At 45.9% G+C, this 18,770-nt stretch overlaps 1 protein-coding gene across 2 annotated transcripts in view; it reads right to left on the bottom strand.

The window, feature by feature from the left end:
- The window catches only part of PPP4R4 (protein phosphatase 4 regulatory subunit 4), a 1,899,245-nt gene that overhangs the window by 1,451,765 nt on the left and 428,710 nt on the right, over nt 1-18,770 (bottom strand). For both annotated transcript variants that reach the window (XM_086937722.1, XM_086937723.1), the window contains exon 5: nt 15,453-15,526. In XM_086937722.1, coding sequence (XP_086793848.1) covers nt 15,453-15,526 — 74 coding nt within the window. The remainder of the gene's footprint in view (nt 1-15,452; nt 15,527-18,770) is intronic.

The following is an 18,770-nucleotide window of genomic DNA, read 5'->3' as shown; positions in this document are numbered from 1 at the left end:
ACCCATATTTGATGAAGTTCATAACGCAGACACACATTCATGAACATACAAAAAAGGAAACAATATAAGTGCTGCACCATCAGAAGCAATCTCTTCTGGGGAAAAAACATGACTTGCTGGATAAGGATCTAATTCACTAAAAAACAGAGTTAAAAACTGAGTTATGATCAAGCTCAAACAGGCAACATTACTGAAATTCACCAGTTACAGTTAGCAATTCACACATTGTCAAAACATGCTATATGACATGCTTAAACGAATGTCACTCAACAAGTTTTTCTCTAGATAGTCTGTCTTTCATTCCTGTGATATTAGCAAGATGGTGATACACTTTCTGAAACTTCTGCAGCTCACCATGAAAATAGGCTTACTATACCACTTAGCAGTAAGAACTTTGTCAATGTGCCAACATGAGAGAGAAAGCCAGTTGGACTGCAACCACCCCATAACCCACTGAGCAGTATTAGAGTGAGATAAGTTTAAAGTAACAATCAAGTTAATGAAATGTCACAGTAATTATTAGTAGAACCCAAACCCTCTTTCACAATAGAAAGGCAAATTCAAGAACACTAGGAAGCAGTGTATACATTTTAAAGATTTATAATAAAATCAAAATCCTATCCTACTGCACAAATTAGTATCCGCAACATTTACAAGAAATATTAACATCAAAAAATATTGCACTATATTGGTTGTATAACTTTATGTCTACCTCAACCTAACTCGCAAATCCTTGGTTTGCTAAACTAAACTCCGCTCCAAAAGAAAAGCCTAATTTGAGTTTCAAAGATGGTTTGCGTCTGCAAACTTGCATTGAACAATAGGACTACTGTTCAGTCTAATAGCAATGTCTGCTTTTGCAGTCGGCCATCAGCTTTAAGCAAATTATGTAAGGCAATTCTGCATCACCTAGCTTATGTCAGTCTTCTTGCATGAAGATCCTTTCCAGCTCTTTACACTCTGTTCTTAACTTAAAGGACAATATCTAGTTCTTGTTGAATGTTTAGTAGAATAAGGCCTTGGTGCCCTTTCACTTATTTTCTTTCTGTGAAACCATGCCTTGTATACAATAATAATAAACTAGGAATTACATTATTAGCAGATAATGAAAATTATTCCTCACTAACGTATAGGAAAGTTTCAATTCTATTAGGAACATGGAGGCGAGGATTATGCTTTCTTTCTTCCCATCTTTATTACAGCAGCCAATCATTAAACAAAACTTTTTTCGAACATTATACTCAAAACTACAGTTCACATGAGTCCTTGAGAATAACTGCATCAAGCGCCCAATCATAGTAGAATAACAGTTCCAACAAGGCCAGATCTGGGGACGGAATCTATATGAGTAGATACAAGATCTTTCTTGAAATGAGTGCAAAGAAATACTATATGCAAACTCTGTGTAATCCATCGTAAACAAGCGTTTTATTACCAGTGTTTAGTAACTACTCTTTTCATCAATTCTTTCCAATTGTGTTTTTAATCCATATCAATGATATCAGTAAGATCTTCTAGATGAAATATGTGGGCCACTCGTGGATACAGCCCAATTGCCAAAGGACTTACTCTTTGCTTCAGCTGCCGTTTTCCGCTACAGGAGTAGCTCAGTTCACCACCAGAAGCCCCGCAGCGCGACCGGGAGAGGGAGGCCGCAGAGGAGGACGAGGCGCCGGCCCCAGGACTGCGAGGACCAGCATTCACCATCTCCAGCTGGTCCTCTTCCTGCGAGAGCCGCGCCCCCTTCCAGTGCCCCGCCCCCAGCGAAGCGCAATAACTTCTTGCGGCACCCGCTGCGCGGGTGCCACTCGTGGATACAGCCCAATTGCCAAAGGACTTACTCTTTGCTTCAGCTGCCGTTTTCCGCTACAGGAGTAGCTCAGTTCACCACCAGAAGCCCCGCAGCGCGACCGGGAGAGGGAGGCCGCAGAGGAGGACGAGGCGCCGGCCCCAGGACTGCGAGGACCAGCATTCACCATCTCCAGCTGGTCCTCTTCCTGCGAGAGCCGCGCCCCCTTCCAGTGCCCCGCCCCCAGCGAAGCGCAATAACTTCTCGCGGCACCCGCTGCGCGGGTGCCACTCGTGGATACAGCCCAATTGCCAAAGGACTTACTCTTTGCTTCAGCTGCCGTTTTCCGCTACAGGAGTAGCTCAGTTCACCACCAGAAGCCCCGCAGCGCGACCGGGAGAGGGAGGCCGCAGAGGAGGACGAGGCGCCGGCCCCAGGACTGCGAGGACCAGCATTCACCATCTCCAGCTGGTCCTCTTCCTGCGAGAGCCGCGCCCCCTTCCAGTGCCCCGCCCCCAGCGAAGCGCAATAACTTCTCGCGGCACCCGCTGCGCGGGTGCCACTCGTGGATACAGCCCAATTGCCAAAGGACTTACTCTTTGCTTCAGCTGCCGTTTTCCGCTACAGGAGTAGCTCAGTTCACCACCAGAAGCCCCGCAGCGCGACCGGGAGAGGGAGGCCGCAGAGGAGGACGAGGCGCCGGCCCCAGGACTGCGAGGACCAGCATTCACCATCTCCAGCTGGTCCTCTTCCTGCGAGAGCCGCGCCCCCTTCCAGTGCCCCGCCCCCAGCGAAGCGCAATAACTTCTCGCGGCACCCGCTGCGCGGGTGCCACTCGTGGATACAGCCCAATTGCCAAAGGACTTACTCTTTGCTTCAGCTGCCGTTTTCCGCTACAGGAGTAGCTCAGTTCACCACCAGAAGCCCCGCAGCGCGACCGGGAGAGGGAGGCCGCAGAGGAGGACGAGGCGCCGGCCCCAGGACTGCGAGGACCAGCATTCACCATCTCCAGCTGGTCCTCTTCCTGCGAGAGCCGCGCCCCCTTCCAGTGCCCCGCCCCCAGCGAAGCGCAATAACTTCTCGCGGCACCCGCTGTGCGGGTGCCACTCGTGGATACAGCCCAATTGCCAAAGGACTTACTCTTTGCTTTAGCTGCCGTTTTCCGCTACAGGAGTAGCTCAGTTCACCACCAGAAGCCCCGCAGCGCGACCGGGAGAGGGAGGCCGCAGAGGAGGACGAGGCGCCGGCCCCAGGACTGCGAGGACCAGCATTCACCATCTCCAGCTGGTCCTCTTCCTGCGAGAGCCGCGCCCCCTTCCAGTGCCCCGCCCCCAGCGAAGCGCAATAACTTCTCGCGGCACCCGCTGCGCGGGTGCCACTCGTGGATACAGCCCAATTGCCAAAGGACTTACTCTTTGCTTCAGCTGCCGTTTTCCGCTACAGGAGTAGCTCAGTTTACCACCAGAAGCCCCGCAGCGCGACCGGGAGAGGGAGGCCGCAGAGGAGGACGAGGCGCCGGCCCCAGGACTGCGAGGACCAGCATTCACCATCTCCAGCTGGTCCTCTTCCTGCGAGAGCCGCGCCCCCTTCCAGTGCCCCGCCCCCAGCGAAGCGCAATAACTTCTCGCGGCACCCGCTGCGCGGGTGCCACTCGTGGATACAGCCCAATTGCCAAAGGACTTACTCTTTGCTTCAGCTGCCGTTTTCCGCTACAGGAGTAGCTCAGTTCACCACCAGAAGCCCAGCAGCGCGACCGGGAGAGGGAGGCCGCAGAGGAGGACGAGGCGCCGGCCCCAGGACTGCGAGGACCAGCATTCACCATCTCCAGCTGGTCCTCTTCCTGCGAGAGCCGCGCCCCCTTCCAGTGCCCCGCCCCCAGCGAAGCGCAATACCTTCTCGCGGCACCCGCTGCGCGGGTGCCACTCGTGGATACAGCCCAATTGCCAAAGGACTTACTCTTTGCTTCAGCTGCCGTTTTCCGCTACAGGAGTAGCTCAGTTCACCACCAGAAACCCCGCAGCGCGACCGGGAGAGGGAGGCCGCAGAGGAGGACGAGGCGCCGGCCCCAGGACTGCGAGGACCAGCATTCACCATCTCCAGCTGGTCCTCTTCCTGCGAGAGCCGCGCCCCCTTCCAGTGCCCCGCCCCCAGCGAAGCGCAATAACTTCTCGCGGCACCCGCTGCGCGGGTGCCACTCGTGGATACAGCCCAATTGCCAAAGGACTTACTCTTTGCTTCAGCTGCCGTTTTCCGCTACAGGAGTAGCTCAGTTCACCACCAGAAGCCCCGCAGCGCGACCGGGAGAGGGAGGCCGCAGAGGAGGACGAGGCGCCGGCCCCAGGACTGCGAGGACCAGCATTCACCATCTCCAGCTGGTCCTCTTCCTGCGAGAGCCGCGCCCCCTTCCAGTGCCCCGCCCCCAGCGAAGCGCAATAACTTCTCGCGGCACCCGCTGCGCGGGTGCCACTCGTGGATACAGCCCAATTGCCAAAGGACTTACTCTTTGCTTCAGCTGCCGTTTTCCGCTACAGGAGTAGCTCAGTTCACCACCAGAAGCCCCGCAGCGCGACCGGGAGAGGGAGGCCGCAGAGGAGGACGAGGCGCCGGCCCCAGGACTGCGAGGACCAGCATTCACCATCTCCAGCTGGTCCTCTTCCTGCGAGAGCCGCGCCCCCTTCCAGTGCCCCGCCCCCAGCGAAGCGCAATAACTTCTTGCGGCACCCGCTGCGCGGGTGCCACTCGTGGATACAGCCCAATTGCCAAAGGACTTACTCTTTGCTTCAGCTGCCGTTTTCCGCTACAGGAGTAGCTCAGTTCACCACCAGAAGCCCCGCAGCGCGACCGGGAGAGGGAGGCCGCAGAGGAGGACGAGGCGCCGGCCCCAGGACTGCGAGGACCAGCATTCACCATCTCCAGCTGGTCCTCTTCCTGCGAGAGCCGCGCCCCCTTCCAGTGCCCCGCCCCCAGCGAAGCGCAATAACTTCTCGCGGCACCCGCTGCGCGGGACGCAGCCCGGGGCAAAGCCCGGGCCAAGGGCGGGCCCGTTGTTGCCCGTTAGTGCCCGGCAGAGACCGGACCGGGCCATTCCCCTAACATCGACGACCCAGGAACAAGCAAGCATGCCGCCGAAAACCAGAAGTGCTTCCAAACCTAAATCCAAGCACGCACAGGAGGTAGCACAAGTCACAGGTCCCATCGACCTATTCCTATCACGGGTCAACGACACAATAAACCAAAGTATAGCTATAATAGAAAAGAGAGTCTCAATGGACCTTATGATCGCAAATGCTAAGCGCTCATCACTTGGCGCTATAGCGAGCGCTGCATCTCCAATCAATCTGACCTCCCAAAACAGCTCACTCCCAGTGTTTCTACTAACCACAGAACCACACACCGTTCCTTCAGTAGTTGACCTGTCAGTCACGCACTCTGAGTCGGACCCTTCGATAACATCAGAAGACTTGGAAGCAACTCCCGACTTAGAGGGATGTCAAACTCAAGGAAATACCCAAACCATCGAAAATTTGCCCCAGCATAGTGAGAGGGATGGGGTAATATCGGAGGCCCGCCCAACACTTAGTGGAAAAACACACAGTTCATCCACGACCCATTCAAACTCCCCATCCTCTAACACCACACTGTATATTTCCGATCCTATCCTCCCACACAAGGCAATTTCTAACAACAATACATCAGAGCAATGTAAGACCTGTAGAATTACGTCACAAGTGCTCACCACCACCAAAGATTTACTCTATCAATATTTAAAGCCAATTCAGCTGAGCATCAGAAACCTCGAAGCTCAACTGACAATAATATCGGCTACTCTCCTAGACACAAATACCAGGATAGACGTAAAGGGCCAGCGAACCATCTCACACCAACCAAAAAAATCAAACCAAAAACATACACAGAAAGCAGTCAATATCCCAAACGCAACATCTACAATACAGAAAAATTCAAATCCACCGTCCACCACACCCAAACTAACTGTAAATACGCCCCATTCCCAGCAGGAGAAACCAACGCAACATAAAGCACAGCAAGCAGCAACTATAGGCAAGGTCACCGCACATACCTCACGTCCAACACAAAACGCAGATTCCAGTAGAGTCCCCCTAGAAAAACCCGATCCCCAGCTCACGAAATCACCACCCTCTCAAAAAGTATCTAAAAATACTGCAGAAACAACCCCGAAAAAATTTCCCACAGTTAGACGTCCAGCCCATTTGCCTCCCGAAGCTACTCCCTTTACAATAGTTCTAACAGGAGTACCTGAGCTAGCGGAGGACACCCCAGAAACTGCATGGTCACTTAAAAACAAGGCCATGCAGTGGCTCAGCATAAACAGACCTCTCGAATCTCATCTATCGGGAGGGATCACGTCAGCACGCAGGGTAGCTTGGATAGGAAAAACAAAGAAAACAACACGCGGTGACTGCATCATTGTAACATGCAGAGATCCAGCAACGGTAGACTACATCTGTGCCTGGCCACAACTCGAGAAGAAAGGGGGAATAGATGCCCGCCACCTTTCTTTCTTTTACCCCCCAGCGAAACAACATCACAACTTCCCACCCTGGGAATGGCACCATCACCCCAAAGCCCAGCGTAACCAGGACTCATGGCATCAAACACCATGGAGCCAGAGGGATTACACACGTGAGTACCTAGACAGGGGGGGGCCAAGAGAAAGGTATGTCGATGGCCAGGTCCCATACTGGCAGGACAGACCTTACTCGGCATACGAAGGTTGGCAGGGCTTCCCGACCCAAAACCGATTCGAGTGCCTTGATATGGTCGATTGACCATTTACGGTCGAACCTAGCTACCGCACAGTAGATGTCCTACACCACTCTGCCTCTGACAAGCATTTGATAGTTCCACCAAACTTGCATGACATTTCGGAGACACCAACGATCCATTTAAACAACCTTTTGACCTACACTCCCCTCGTAGAACTGACCACGAGTGGAAGACCACCCAACGAGCAAGAGTTAGCCACAGAAATCCCTACCAACCCTAACACAGTACCCGCTATCTCGATAGACAAAGAGGCCATGAGTATAGGCATAGCCTTCTGGAACGTCGCAGGTCTAACTGGAAAAATAGCATGCCCTCAATGGCTGGAAATAGCAGGCAGCCACCAAATCTTGTGCCTACAAGAGACCTGGCGTACATCCCCCCTCCACCTAGTGGGATATAAGACATTTTTTACCAAAGCAACGCCAAGCACAATGGGAAGACCAAAAGGCGGGCTCATGATCTATTTCTCAAACACCATAGCAGTCACGGTAAAGCTAACAAAAGAAACACCCATTTTTCAAATCATCCAAATTACCCACCAGACCACAGCATCGAGAAACATATTCATACTCATAAACTATTACAATAACACAGGTACTTCGGACTGCTGTACCTACCTAGATGAAATGGTGGCCCACATATCCACACTACAAAGCGCGAACTTAAACGCGACAATGAAATTCATTTGGGGAGGTGATTTCAACCATCCACTATGCCCAAGCCACAAAAGTGGAATCTGTGGCCTGCAATCGGAATCCGGAAACCCCATCCCTCACTTCTTACACACTCAAAGCGGAAATAAGTTCAACGAAACCATATTCACTCTGGACCTAGACTTCGTAAATGAACTAGTCGTCCCGCCCCAGGAATTCTTACCCACCTTCCACGGGCGAGGTTGTGCGTCTACCATTGACTTTATTTTAGCCTCTAATACCTGCAAAAGATCGCTAAAGAACTACAAAGTAGGGTCCAGTCCGATTAGTGACCACTATCCCCTAAGCTTGGAGCTCATCATAGAAGAAGCATGTCCTCACAAAATAAAAACCAGCTCTCTTGACCAACAATCAATAGCAATAAAGAAGAAGAACGGGTACGCCATCAAATGGGCGAAAGTCAACCCCGAAGTTACCTCGCAAAGGATACTCGAAAAAACGTACCCCTGGCAAAGGGATTGCTTGTCCGCAGAGGCCTCCCCCGCACTAATTATTGCCTCTTTTCACAACATCCAAGGGGCAATAAGAGATGAATTATTTAAACATATGGCAAATAAACCAAAACCCCAAACAAAGAGATGGTTCAACTCAGATTGCAGAAAGGCCCTAACATCCTTAAAAGAAGCCCTTCGACAAAAACCAAGAGACGTTCAATTAATCTCACTTCGGAGGAAAATGTACAATAAAGCTAGGAAAAACCGAAGGCACCAGATAAAGAAAGATCTATGGTGCCAACTGCATGAGAGTGCACTAAAGAAGGATAGTATTACTTTTTGGCAGGTTATTAGATCACCTTTTTTAGACAACAACACCGATCCATATCATCTTGACGTAGCAGTAACTGAGAACGACTGGGTCTACCACTTCACAAAAATTTTCGGCCAATCAACAGACATCTCTCAAACAGAAGGCGAGGACGGAGCTGAGAAAAATTTTCGCCCCATCGATCTACGCTTCACTGTCAGTGAGGTCAGAAAAGCAATTAAAGCGTCAAAAACTGGTAAGGCTCCCGGCCCTGACGGGGTACCTATGGACCTGTTCTTATACAACAGCAAATATTGGTCACTAATAATAACTCGGGTAATGACAGCAGTTACCGAAATCAGTCTCCTTCCATCATGGTCATCATCCACCCTTGTGCCAATATTTAAGAAAGGGGACCGAAATGATCCCGCGTGTTACCGGCCGATCTCCCTTCTGGACTCCACAGGTAAAATTGCAGGTCGATTACTCCTGGACCGATTACAATCTTGGGCCCAGGAAAACAACATCTTTACAGACCTGCAATATGGATTCCAGAAGGGGCTCGGAACGGTAGAACAGGCCTTAAATCTGACCCTTCTGGCCGGAAAATACACACGCGCAAAAGAAGGAAAAATCCACCTGGTATATGTAGACCTAAGCGCGGCCTTTGACTGTGTTCAGCACGCAAAGCTGTGGGATATCATGACCAATCTTGGAGTAGACCCACCTATACTGGCCTTTCTTCGGGGTCTATATACCAACGCAGAAGGCCGAGTGCGTTACGGCATTGGTGGCGAACTATCACGTCCCTTCAAAATCACAAGAGGTGTAAGGCAAGGGTGCGTGCTGGCTCCCTTTTTATTCAATCTATACACCAACGGGATTGAAAAAGCTATGTTGGCAGGGAGTCAGGACCTCCCACAGATAGCACGCCGCCCTATACCCATCCTCCTCTACGCTGACGATTCGGTCATCCTGGCCCGAACAGCCATCCAACTCCAGCGTCAGTTGAACAAATATGTGACATTCATGGACTCCCTGGGTCTAAAAGTAAATACAAAGAAAACATTTACAATGATCATAGGACCCAAACACGGAACCCAAAAATCCATACACATAAACAACACCAAGCTGGAAAAAACATCAGTATATCCTTATCTGGGTATACTTGTAGATGATTCAATGACATGGCGTAAAGCCATCGAAGCCAGAAACCTTAATTTTTGCCGAGCAACATCAGCACTATGTGCCTTTTCCAGAAAACTCGGCAAACCAGCTCCTTCGGAACTGCTAACGCTATATTATGCAAAATGCCATAGCGTGGCTAGCTATGGAGCAGGCATCTGGGGCCATGGAAGCATTAACCAACTACAGGTAACGGAGAACGCCTTCATCAAGTATGTTCTGGCTCTTCCCCAAAGCTCCCCGATTCTAGCATCACATCGGGAGCTAGGGATGGAATTTATAACAGACACCCTACGCTGCCAGCCCCTCATCCTATGGCATCGCATATGGTGCAATCCAGAAAGCCACATAACGCGTTCCATCATTACCGACTGCCTCAGTCTAGTCCACTGGAGGAAAATTCCCTGGCTCAATTACATCTCCAAATTTTTCCAAGATCTTGACCGGGAGCAATATTTCTTAGATCCACCTTCAATAGAGGATATTTCAAAGAAACAACTTAAAGAACTATGCATGGGTCATCTAAGAGAACTTCGCAATCAGGCAGAGATCGTAAAAACACAAAACGGAAAGTTCTGCCTATTGCAAACAGAGAAACTGATACAGCCCTACCTGAAGTTTTTTCTTTCGAACTATGAAAAGTTTCTATTGACAAGGCTCCGGTTCGATCTCTTCTTCCGCTTGGTTTCATTCCCGGAACAGTATAATTGGTCTAGGGTCATGATCTGTTGTCCGTGTGACGGAGTCTCTAAACAATCAACGGTCCATGTCACACTGTTCTGCAAATTCTACAGAGTAGCCAGAAAAAAATGGATCCTTCCCCTCCTTCGCTCAAGTGGCCTTAGAAGCACATACCCAGCTCTTGCTTATCTTCAGTCACCGGCAAACCCCCACGAAGCTAAAATGATAGTGACTTTCCTAAAAAAAGCATTAAAAACTCGCAAGGGCATTGTTTTATAAATCACAACACGTCTATTTCTGTATAAACTGATGATTTTTATAAAATTGTACTTTTTATGATTATGCAAATTTTTTATAATCGAATAAAAGTTTATGAAATGAAATGTGGACTAAAAAGATTCCAACTAGTTCTACTGTTGGGGGTAATTTCTTAGTGGAGTAAAGAGATAAATTGTAATCAAATAATCCACTACGTCCATCACTGTTGCATACCTATTGGAGTGAGGAATCTCCAAGAGTAAGCCCATTGAAATCATGTTTGTGGATTGCATTGGAGTTTATAAGTGATGCAACAATCCTATTGTCGTTGTTTGAGAGGCTTCGATTGAAAGCAGATAATGCACTTCTTGATGCATTCGTATATCAATGGTTTTAGGTGAGGGCACTAAAAATAGCTACTTTTCAGCTAGAACATCTTCCTAAGTCTTGTAAGCCCAGTTACCAGAGAGCCATAACATCATTTCACAACAGTTTGTTGAATAGATCTGCTGCCTAAAGATCTTTGTATGTTCTCCTTGTATCCTTTGTTGGATCACTATGGTTTCCTGTGCTTTCTTGATAATTTCTTCAGAAAAACAGAAGCATCATCAAATCTACTTTTTGTATGATGTGAGGAAGGTGTAAACCACTTAAACGTCTTCAGTTAGTCATAAGAGGGCATCTGTCTTGCCAAGTCTATGCCCAAGTCTGGAAGTGACTACATAGTTGAATTTGAGAAAAAGTGTGCACAGGGCATAATGGGCATTGGTGCACTTCATGAAAATATAATTCAACAATTCTTATAGTTTTGTCCACCGTGATCTTAGGATGTGCCCCTAATGCATCAAGTGAAGAATGTGTCTTTGATTGCTAGTACTTCTCTGTTGTACATGTTGCAGTTTCAGTTTCTGAGATGGTGTATGAACCTACATCTGAGATGGGTATAGGATAGAAAGCTTGAGTCTTGTAATCATATTATGATAGTACTCCTTTTACATAATAAAATACATTGATTTCTTCTACATCAGGCAATAATACATCAGGGTCTCTCAGTAAAGGGGCTGATGTAAAGTCTACGTTTAGTTTTAGAAATGTTTGTTCTTATTACTAAACAAAGCAAGATCATTTATTAGTCTTGCATGAACTGCAGACACAAATTGGCAAACCAGATGAGACTTTGTACTTTTACAAATTGAGGGGTTGGCCCTTCAAGCATTGCTTACACCTTAGAGAAGTCAATACTAATTACTTATCAAGAAATCTGAAAACCCAACAAAGTGATACTGGGGGTTTCAATCAGACATTTCTCTGGTTTAGGGTAAAAAGTGTGGCAGGGATTTCACTGACGTGAGTGCAATATTCATCTCAGAGATGTTGGAGTATATTAGGTTGTCATCTAAGTATACCACCATGTAAACATTCAGAAATTCAGTACATATTTAGTTAATAAAATGTTGGAAAGCAGCCACAGTGTTAGAAAGCCCAATAGACATGACCCAATATTTGAGGTGACCACATCTAGAATGAAATGACATTTTCCATTCAGCCCCCTCCCGTATTCTCATACGACTGTTTGCTTCTCTCAGGTCAACTGTGGTAATCAAGTTGGAGTGAAATAGGATTGAAGGGTAACTATTTCACATTGTAATTGCATTTAGCTCTTTATAATCAATACATTTATTTATTTTATTTATTTTATTTGCGTGCTTGTATAGCGCTGTGAATAAACTCCCGTAGGAGTATCTCCGCGCTTTTGACAACCGGTAATGAAACTGATAAAGGAAGCAATGAAGTTAAAAGTGTTATGAGAGCTCCTATAACCAAAAAGGTGCAAGTTAGAATGCACTAAACAAAAAAGTTTTCAGGCGTTTCCTGAATTGAAGATGGTTATGGCATTGCCTCAAAGAGAGTGGGAGGGAGTTCCAGAGGTTGGGACCTACTACAGACAGAGCCCTGCCACCTAGCCTAGATTTAGTTATTTTAGGAACACTCAGTAACAACTGGTCACTGGATCTAAGGGCCCGAGTTGGGACATAAGGTACAAATTTGCTGGCCAAATACTCTGGTCCCAATTGATTGAGGCCCTTGTGAATGATGCAGCAGGTCTTGAACTTCACTCGTTGGCGTATTGGTAACCAGTGAAGTTTGTGAAGTAACGGTTTGGAGGGGGATCTGGGGGGTGCGTTGAGCACCAACCTAGCTGCCGTATTTTGCACCACCTGCAGACGATCTAAAACCTCCTCATTTGCACCTGCCAGAAGACCGTTACAATAATCAAGGCGGCTAATAACTAAAGCCTGAACTAAAGTTTTCCTATGGGAGTCAGGGAGGAAAGGAAAAATTCTACGGAGGAGACCAATCACATGGAAGCAGGTTCCCACAGTAATATTGACATTTTGCTTCATGGTCAACTCCGGCTCCAATCTAACTCCTAGGTTCTTGATTATTGTTTTGGGCTCAGGAACTGGGCCCAAATCAGAAGGCCACCAATCAAGGGACCAATGAGCCCTGGCTTCCCCGAAGAGCATCACCTCTGTCTTTCCAACATTACATTGAAGAAAGTTGGAAGACATCCATCTTGCAACTGCCTTCATCCCATCGGAAAAGGATTGTATAACTTCCGGAGTAAGTTGTTTAAAGGGGAAGAGCAGCTGCGTATCATCAGCGTAGGACACTGGGCAGAATCCAAAAGCTCTAGTAACATCTGCCAAGGGAGCCACATAGGTTTTAAATAAGGTCGGGCTCAAACAAGAACCCTGCGGGACCCCCTTGGTAATGTTAACCTCTTCCGACCTAAATTCACCTATGGTGACAGATTGGGTGCGGTTGGAGAGGAAGCTCTTGATCCAGTCCAGTGCTCTACCGCCGATTCCACTCACAGACAGTCGTTCGATCAGGATGGTATGGGAGATCGTATCGAACGCTGCCGACAAGTCTAGCAGCACCAGGACAACTGAGTAGCCCTTGTCCTGGTACAGCCGTAGATCGTCTGTTATCGACAGCAAGGCCGTTTCAGTACTGAATTTTGGCCTAAAACCTGACTGTGATGGATCGAGACTACCAGATTGTTCTAGGTAGGTAGATAGATGCTTATTGGTGTGCTTTTCGATGATTTTCCCTAGAAATGGCAAGAGGGAGATAGGCCTCAGGTTAGACATGTTGGTCCAAGGAATAGATGTATTCTTCCTAATGGGTCTAACTAGGGCTTTTTTCCAGCACTGTGGGACAACTCCGGATGAGAGTGATAGATTCACCAGTCTCTGAACATCAGGGCCTAGTGTACTCCCTAGAGGACCCATAAGTCTGGCTGGAAGCAGGTCCGCTGGGCTTCCACTTTTAATGTCAGTGAACAGTTTCTGGACCTCTATTAGTGATATTTCAGGAAAAACATTGAAAGAATAGGTGTTGATGGGTGCTGTCTGTAATAAAGTATAGTTGTCCTGGCTACTTATATCAGAGCTAAGTGCCTCTATTTTATTATAGATGGCATCAATTTTTTCAGAGAAAAAACAGGAAATACTATCACAGAGATGTTGTGAAGCCATGTCTGCACTTTCACAAGCTGTTGGTTTCAAAAATGTATTGACAATCTGATATAAAACTTTTGCATCATTGCCAGCTGCTTCTAACTGAGCAGTCATGTGGTTTTTCCGTGCTGATCGTATGGCTTTGTGATAGATATTAAGATTCTTTTTGTAGTTGATTTTATCTTCCTCCAAGGAGGATTTTCTCCAAGTTTTTTCTGACTTTCTAGCTACATGGTCTGTATTCACCATTACCTAACAAAAAAAGAGAGAGAAGCCCCCAGCCAGAAAGGTTGAATGCCTGAAAAAGCCTTTCTTCAAATTCTATTTCAGGTTTTGGCACATCATATCATCCTCCTTTCTTCTTCTGACACTATTTGCAGAGAAAAAAATTCAAATTTTGTTCTGAAGCAGAATATGATAGTAGCCTCAAAGTTAATTTGCTTGATCATACGATACTATGTCAGAAAACATTATGATTATTTTTTGTTTAAACTGCAAGGGAACTTAGAAATAGGAATGATTTGCTTGTTTCCTTTAAGAATGTATTTCAAATTTCACAAGTTCAGCCTAAGAAAAAAATACAAACTTTTGAATTTTCTTGTCTGATGTTATTTGGAATGTTGAGGATGTCAATATTTCTTTCAAACTTCAATTTGACTCCATTAAAAAAATCACTGACGACGCCTAAGACAATAAATGGAACCTATCGGACCAGTTGGCATTGGCAATTATTTTGAACCATGCTGTACATTGCATGTATTTCTTTCTCTGTGGACTGCATTTGCTCTCACCAGGTGAGTGCGTTCCATGGAGGAAGAAATTGGTGGAAGCGTGGGTCCACTTCCTTGATGAATGTAGGACTACAGGAGTGATTCCCTCCATTGACACCAATAGAGCCTGAACCCCCTAAATGTAGAATAGCTTACATATGATAGGCTGAGAAGGTAAGACCCTCTTACAGCTAGCATGGTTCTAGTGAGGACCTGGACACCCAGGGGATCCTAGTTCCCCTGATGAAAACCTTTAACCCTTTTGGGCTATAGATAGGGGTTGAAATATCCCCTGATGAAGGCCTTTAACCCTTTTGGGCTATAGATAGGGGCTGAAATATGCTGGTAGGAAGTATTGCAGAGATTTTTCTGTTTCATTTAATAGATATTTTTAATACTGCTTGGTGTACCCACTTAATAAAGAGATATCTTTTGGGTTTACACTGAGGTAGTTTAAAAGATTCGATCTGGGTCTTAGTTTTATCCAGTAAAGAATTGTTTGATCTACCCCACCCTAAGGTTGAGACCACATTGATGGTAATATCCAAACAAGGTAGGACAGAATTGCCTATGATGAAGCATGCCACAATTATGTGGGTGAGGCTTTTATGTCAATTTTTCTCGGTTTAACTCATTAGGATCATGGCACTTCTCTAGTTAAGATAGTGTAGCCTCTACCACCATATTTGTGGTGAATACAGAATGCAAAAGAAGCACGTAGAGCTCCAGTGAAAAGCTAGTGAAGGGCTCCTAATCATAGTTGCAAGCATATGCATCACAACTACGTAGAGTATGAAGTCACTCTGCAGAGCTTTGAACTTGTAGAACTAATCCGCCTTGGATAATGTTTTCAATGCACAAGTCCTCAGCAAAGTTGTTGAGATGGATATATTTAGGAAAGAGTTTATCAGAATCCTTTTCACTTTAACGATATGACAGATATTTTAAACTTAAATCGCACAAAGTAAAACCACGTTACCTCATGTCTGATAGTCTCTTTAGGCAAACTTTCTATAACTGGTAGTAGAGTTTCCAGCCACGCATTACTGACAACTGTAAAAACAAAATATGCATTAGATCATTAAAACAAAGTATTGCAGTCCATTATTTGGAACACTTGTAAATATTTGTGTATTTGATGTGGAGAGCAAAAACATGTCTCAGTGCAGGGGTATAAGCAGTAAAAGCTGTGCAAGGTGGAAGTCCGTATAGTTGCATCTGTTTGACTAAAATGCATTTTCAACAGAAAGTAACACGCATTAGCATTATAATCAGTTAAGATAATACCCCATATATATTATGGGAGATGACAGCCTCCGTGTATAAAATTCCTACAGTTTTCATAATAGTGGCATGAAATCAGTAAAATATAAAGCAGAATATCACCAGTAAAATTCATAATATATTAGTTTGCATTGTATTTCCTGAAATGTTCCAGATTTCTGTTATCTCCATTTCTGCTATCATACGAAATGCATGCCCATTTTATAAGATCAAAAAACCTTCTATCAATGGTCCCTATGCCATCGAGCATAATCACTGACATAGTACCAGGGTCCAATAAGCATTCTCATTGCTTCAGGCTATATTTTTATACTTCAAATTCCAGTGCATCCTTATTTAATTGAAGACAGGATAGTTAAAAAAATGTATACCTAAGCAGGACTGAGTTTGAGTCTGCTAACACTCTGTAGTGTAGTTCCTAGTTTCCCACTAGGCCCTGCGCATTGGAATAACATAAACAGTAGTATCGACGTGGAACTGCTTATATTCCAGGCCTCCACTGACTATGCTAAACTTAATTGGGTTGTGTTACCAACTAGCTCAGAGGTCACTGGAAACTTTCTTCTCTGCATAGGAAGTGATCAGCTTCCTTGGCACAGACAAGAAGGGATTCAGTTTTCCAACAACCGTGCAACATGACAACTTTGCTCCTCAGATCAAGAGTCGATCTTTAGGGTCGTGTGAAACAATAGACATAGATTTCACTCAGTCAGTCTAGTGCAGTTTTCTTTCACAGTATGTAGAGAATAGAGAGACGGGCGTGTATCAATAAAGGGTTAACATTTATTGAACAGTCTTTCTTCTCGTACAAGAGAAATGTATTGCCACAATTGCAATAACTGTTATTATAAAAAGTACGTACAGTAAGATAAGTATTGCGAAATAGAACTGTAAAAGCATTGATATGGTTTCTTAGCCATACAATGGTTTAAAAGTAATAAAACTTATATACAGTCATATATACATTAGGCTAACATACTCAACTGGTGCTTCTAACTAAGCCTACCCCAGTGTGCCTGACCTAAGCCTAACACGTGAGAAGGGGGAGTAAGTAAGTAGCTTAAGTTAAGTTGGTTTTGCCAAGGTTTGTTTCAAGAATTCTCGTCTAAGGGTTTAGTCAACACCATACCTCTGAATAGAATGATGGAGGATTGGTATCTCCTTCAGGGGTCTCTCTCGATATCCCAGTCACCTGCGAGGGTAAACTGGAAGCGCCGGGACTGGATTTCTCTGCACGAGAAATGCAGCGGCTTCTCTCAGCGCGTCGAGGAAGGAGGGGTGACAGCGTCCGCGGGCAGCTGGAATCGGCTGGATGTCTTCGCAGAGGACGGCTGCACGGCTCCTCAAGCGTACTGTACCATAGTTCGCGCTGTAGCGGCGATAATGGTAATCAGCAGCTTCACCACCACAGGATAGCAGGCTGCAGCGACAGATTCGCTCACAGCTAACAGCTCACAGCTTCGCTCACAGCTTCGCATTGCTTAAGGCAACGTTGGTAATATTTATACCCGACAGGTGCCGGGTTTGACGCAAGTTTGCTGGACATAAGACGTCAATTAAAGATGTCACTAGGAAGTGACAGTTATCAGTTGCTCATTAGAGTTCTATTACTAATCAAAACATAGCAAGCGGGGATTTCCAGGTTTGCTAAGTTTTTATCTTGTTGAAGAACTCGGAGTGTTATCTAGGAATATCAGATAGTGACTGTTGCTCTGTCATTGCACTAATTGGTCGCAAAGGAAGTAGCAGAGAGTCATGCTGGAATGTGGCTCTGTTCGTGTGAGGCCAGAGATGACTTTACAGAAAATCGCACTTGAACGGTTATGCCAATATAGGGAATAAATGGATTTATAGCCGAATAGGGGCATAAGGTCACAGTATCGATCAGGAACCTAGATAAGCACGCAACACCCACTCCACGTATACATGTCCATCAAAATTACTAAACTAAGCAATAAGATGCATGTGTAACATTGCCCACCCCAAAATACATAAATGCATTCGAAATAGGCGTACTTGTAATACATGGAATTTAGGTACTGTACGTTTTTTAAAGCATATTAATCATTCAAAAAAAATTATTGCATATGAAATCAATGAACGATTATGCAAAAAGAATTACACATGAAGTATCTCTGACAGAAGAAAAGCGAGATAAATCATCACATAAAAATGCATTGTAATAACATGTGTGCTAGAGGCTGGTGTAATGTTGTTATGTCTCTAGATGTTTTTTAGAAATAGAAGTGTGAAGCTTCTGTTCTCTAAGAATAGTTTTTACGTTAAGCAAAGAATTGTTCGTGCCAAAAAGAGAGGGTCAATATTTTTTTAAAAAAAATTGTCCAATTCAAAGAAAATAGATTTCCAAAGCTCCTGGCAGTTTTTGTTGATCAAAACTGAAGGCCGAATTCAGAGTTCATGGGAACGCTGTGTGTCGGAAAAGCTTCTCAAAAGTTATTGTTTCTCTATGGGTGAGAACATCGTATCAGACAGGCTCGCAAAGAATTGGTCTACAAAATCAGGTGATAGTTCAACCAAATTAGATAGCGCTGTAACTTGGCAGGTGTGAGAATGATTGCTGTCATCGAAGGCAGGACCAGCAATGCTCACAGAACGTTGTACCTGGATGATGTTGCTTTTGTCACTCGCTCCACTGTTACCACTTGGCTGTAGTACAGGAGTCTCCACGAATGCCGTCATCAGGATTGGTAGCCGCTGGGGACAACACAATGCGTGAGCCGTTATTGGACTTAGCAAAGTATCGACGTCCATTGGTACTGCTGATGGAAGTGAAAGACAGATGTCCAACACGCATTCCTCGCCGCAAAGCATACACCGTAGCACAGGTAAAATGCAATTTTGCCATATCGGTCTGAATGAAAGGAACCAGGTCATGTTTAGATCTCTCAGCCTGGCCAATCCGAGGACGTTAGTTATCCTGTCCCTGTAGCGCATTGCTAGGATTGTCTCTTCCATTCCCATGGGAGCTATGTCTGAGCCGAGGCTTGCCATA

This window comes from Lissotriton vulgaris, chromosome 9 (assembly GCF_964263255.1).
Source record: "Lissotriton vulgaris chromosome 9, aLisVul1.2, whole genome shotgun sequence".
NCBI lineage: Eukaryota > Metazoa > Chordata > Amphibia > Caudata > Salamandridae > Lissotriton > Lissotriton vulgaris.
This window is presented reverse-complemented; position numbering and strand designations above follow the sequence as displayed.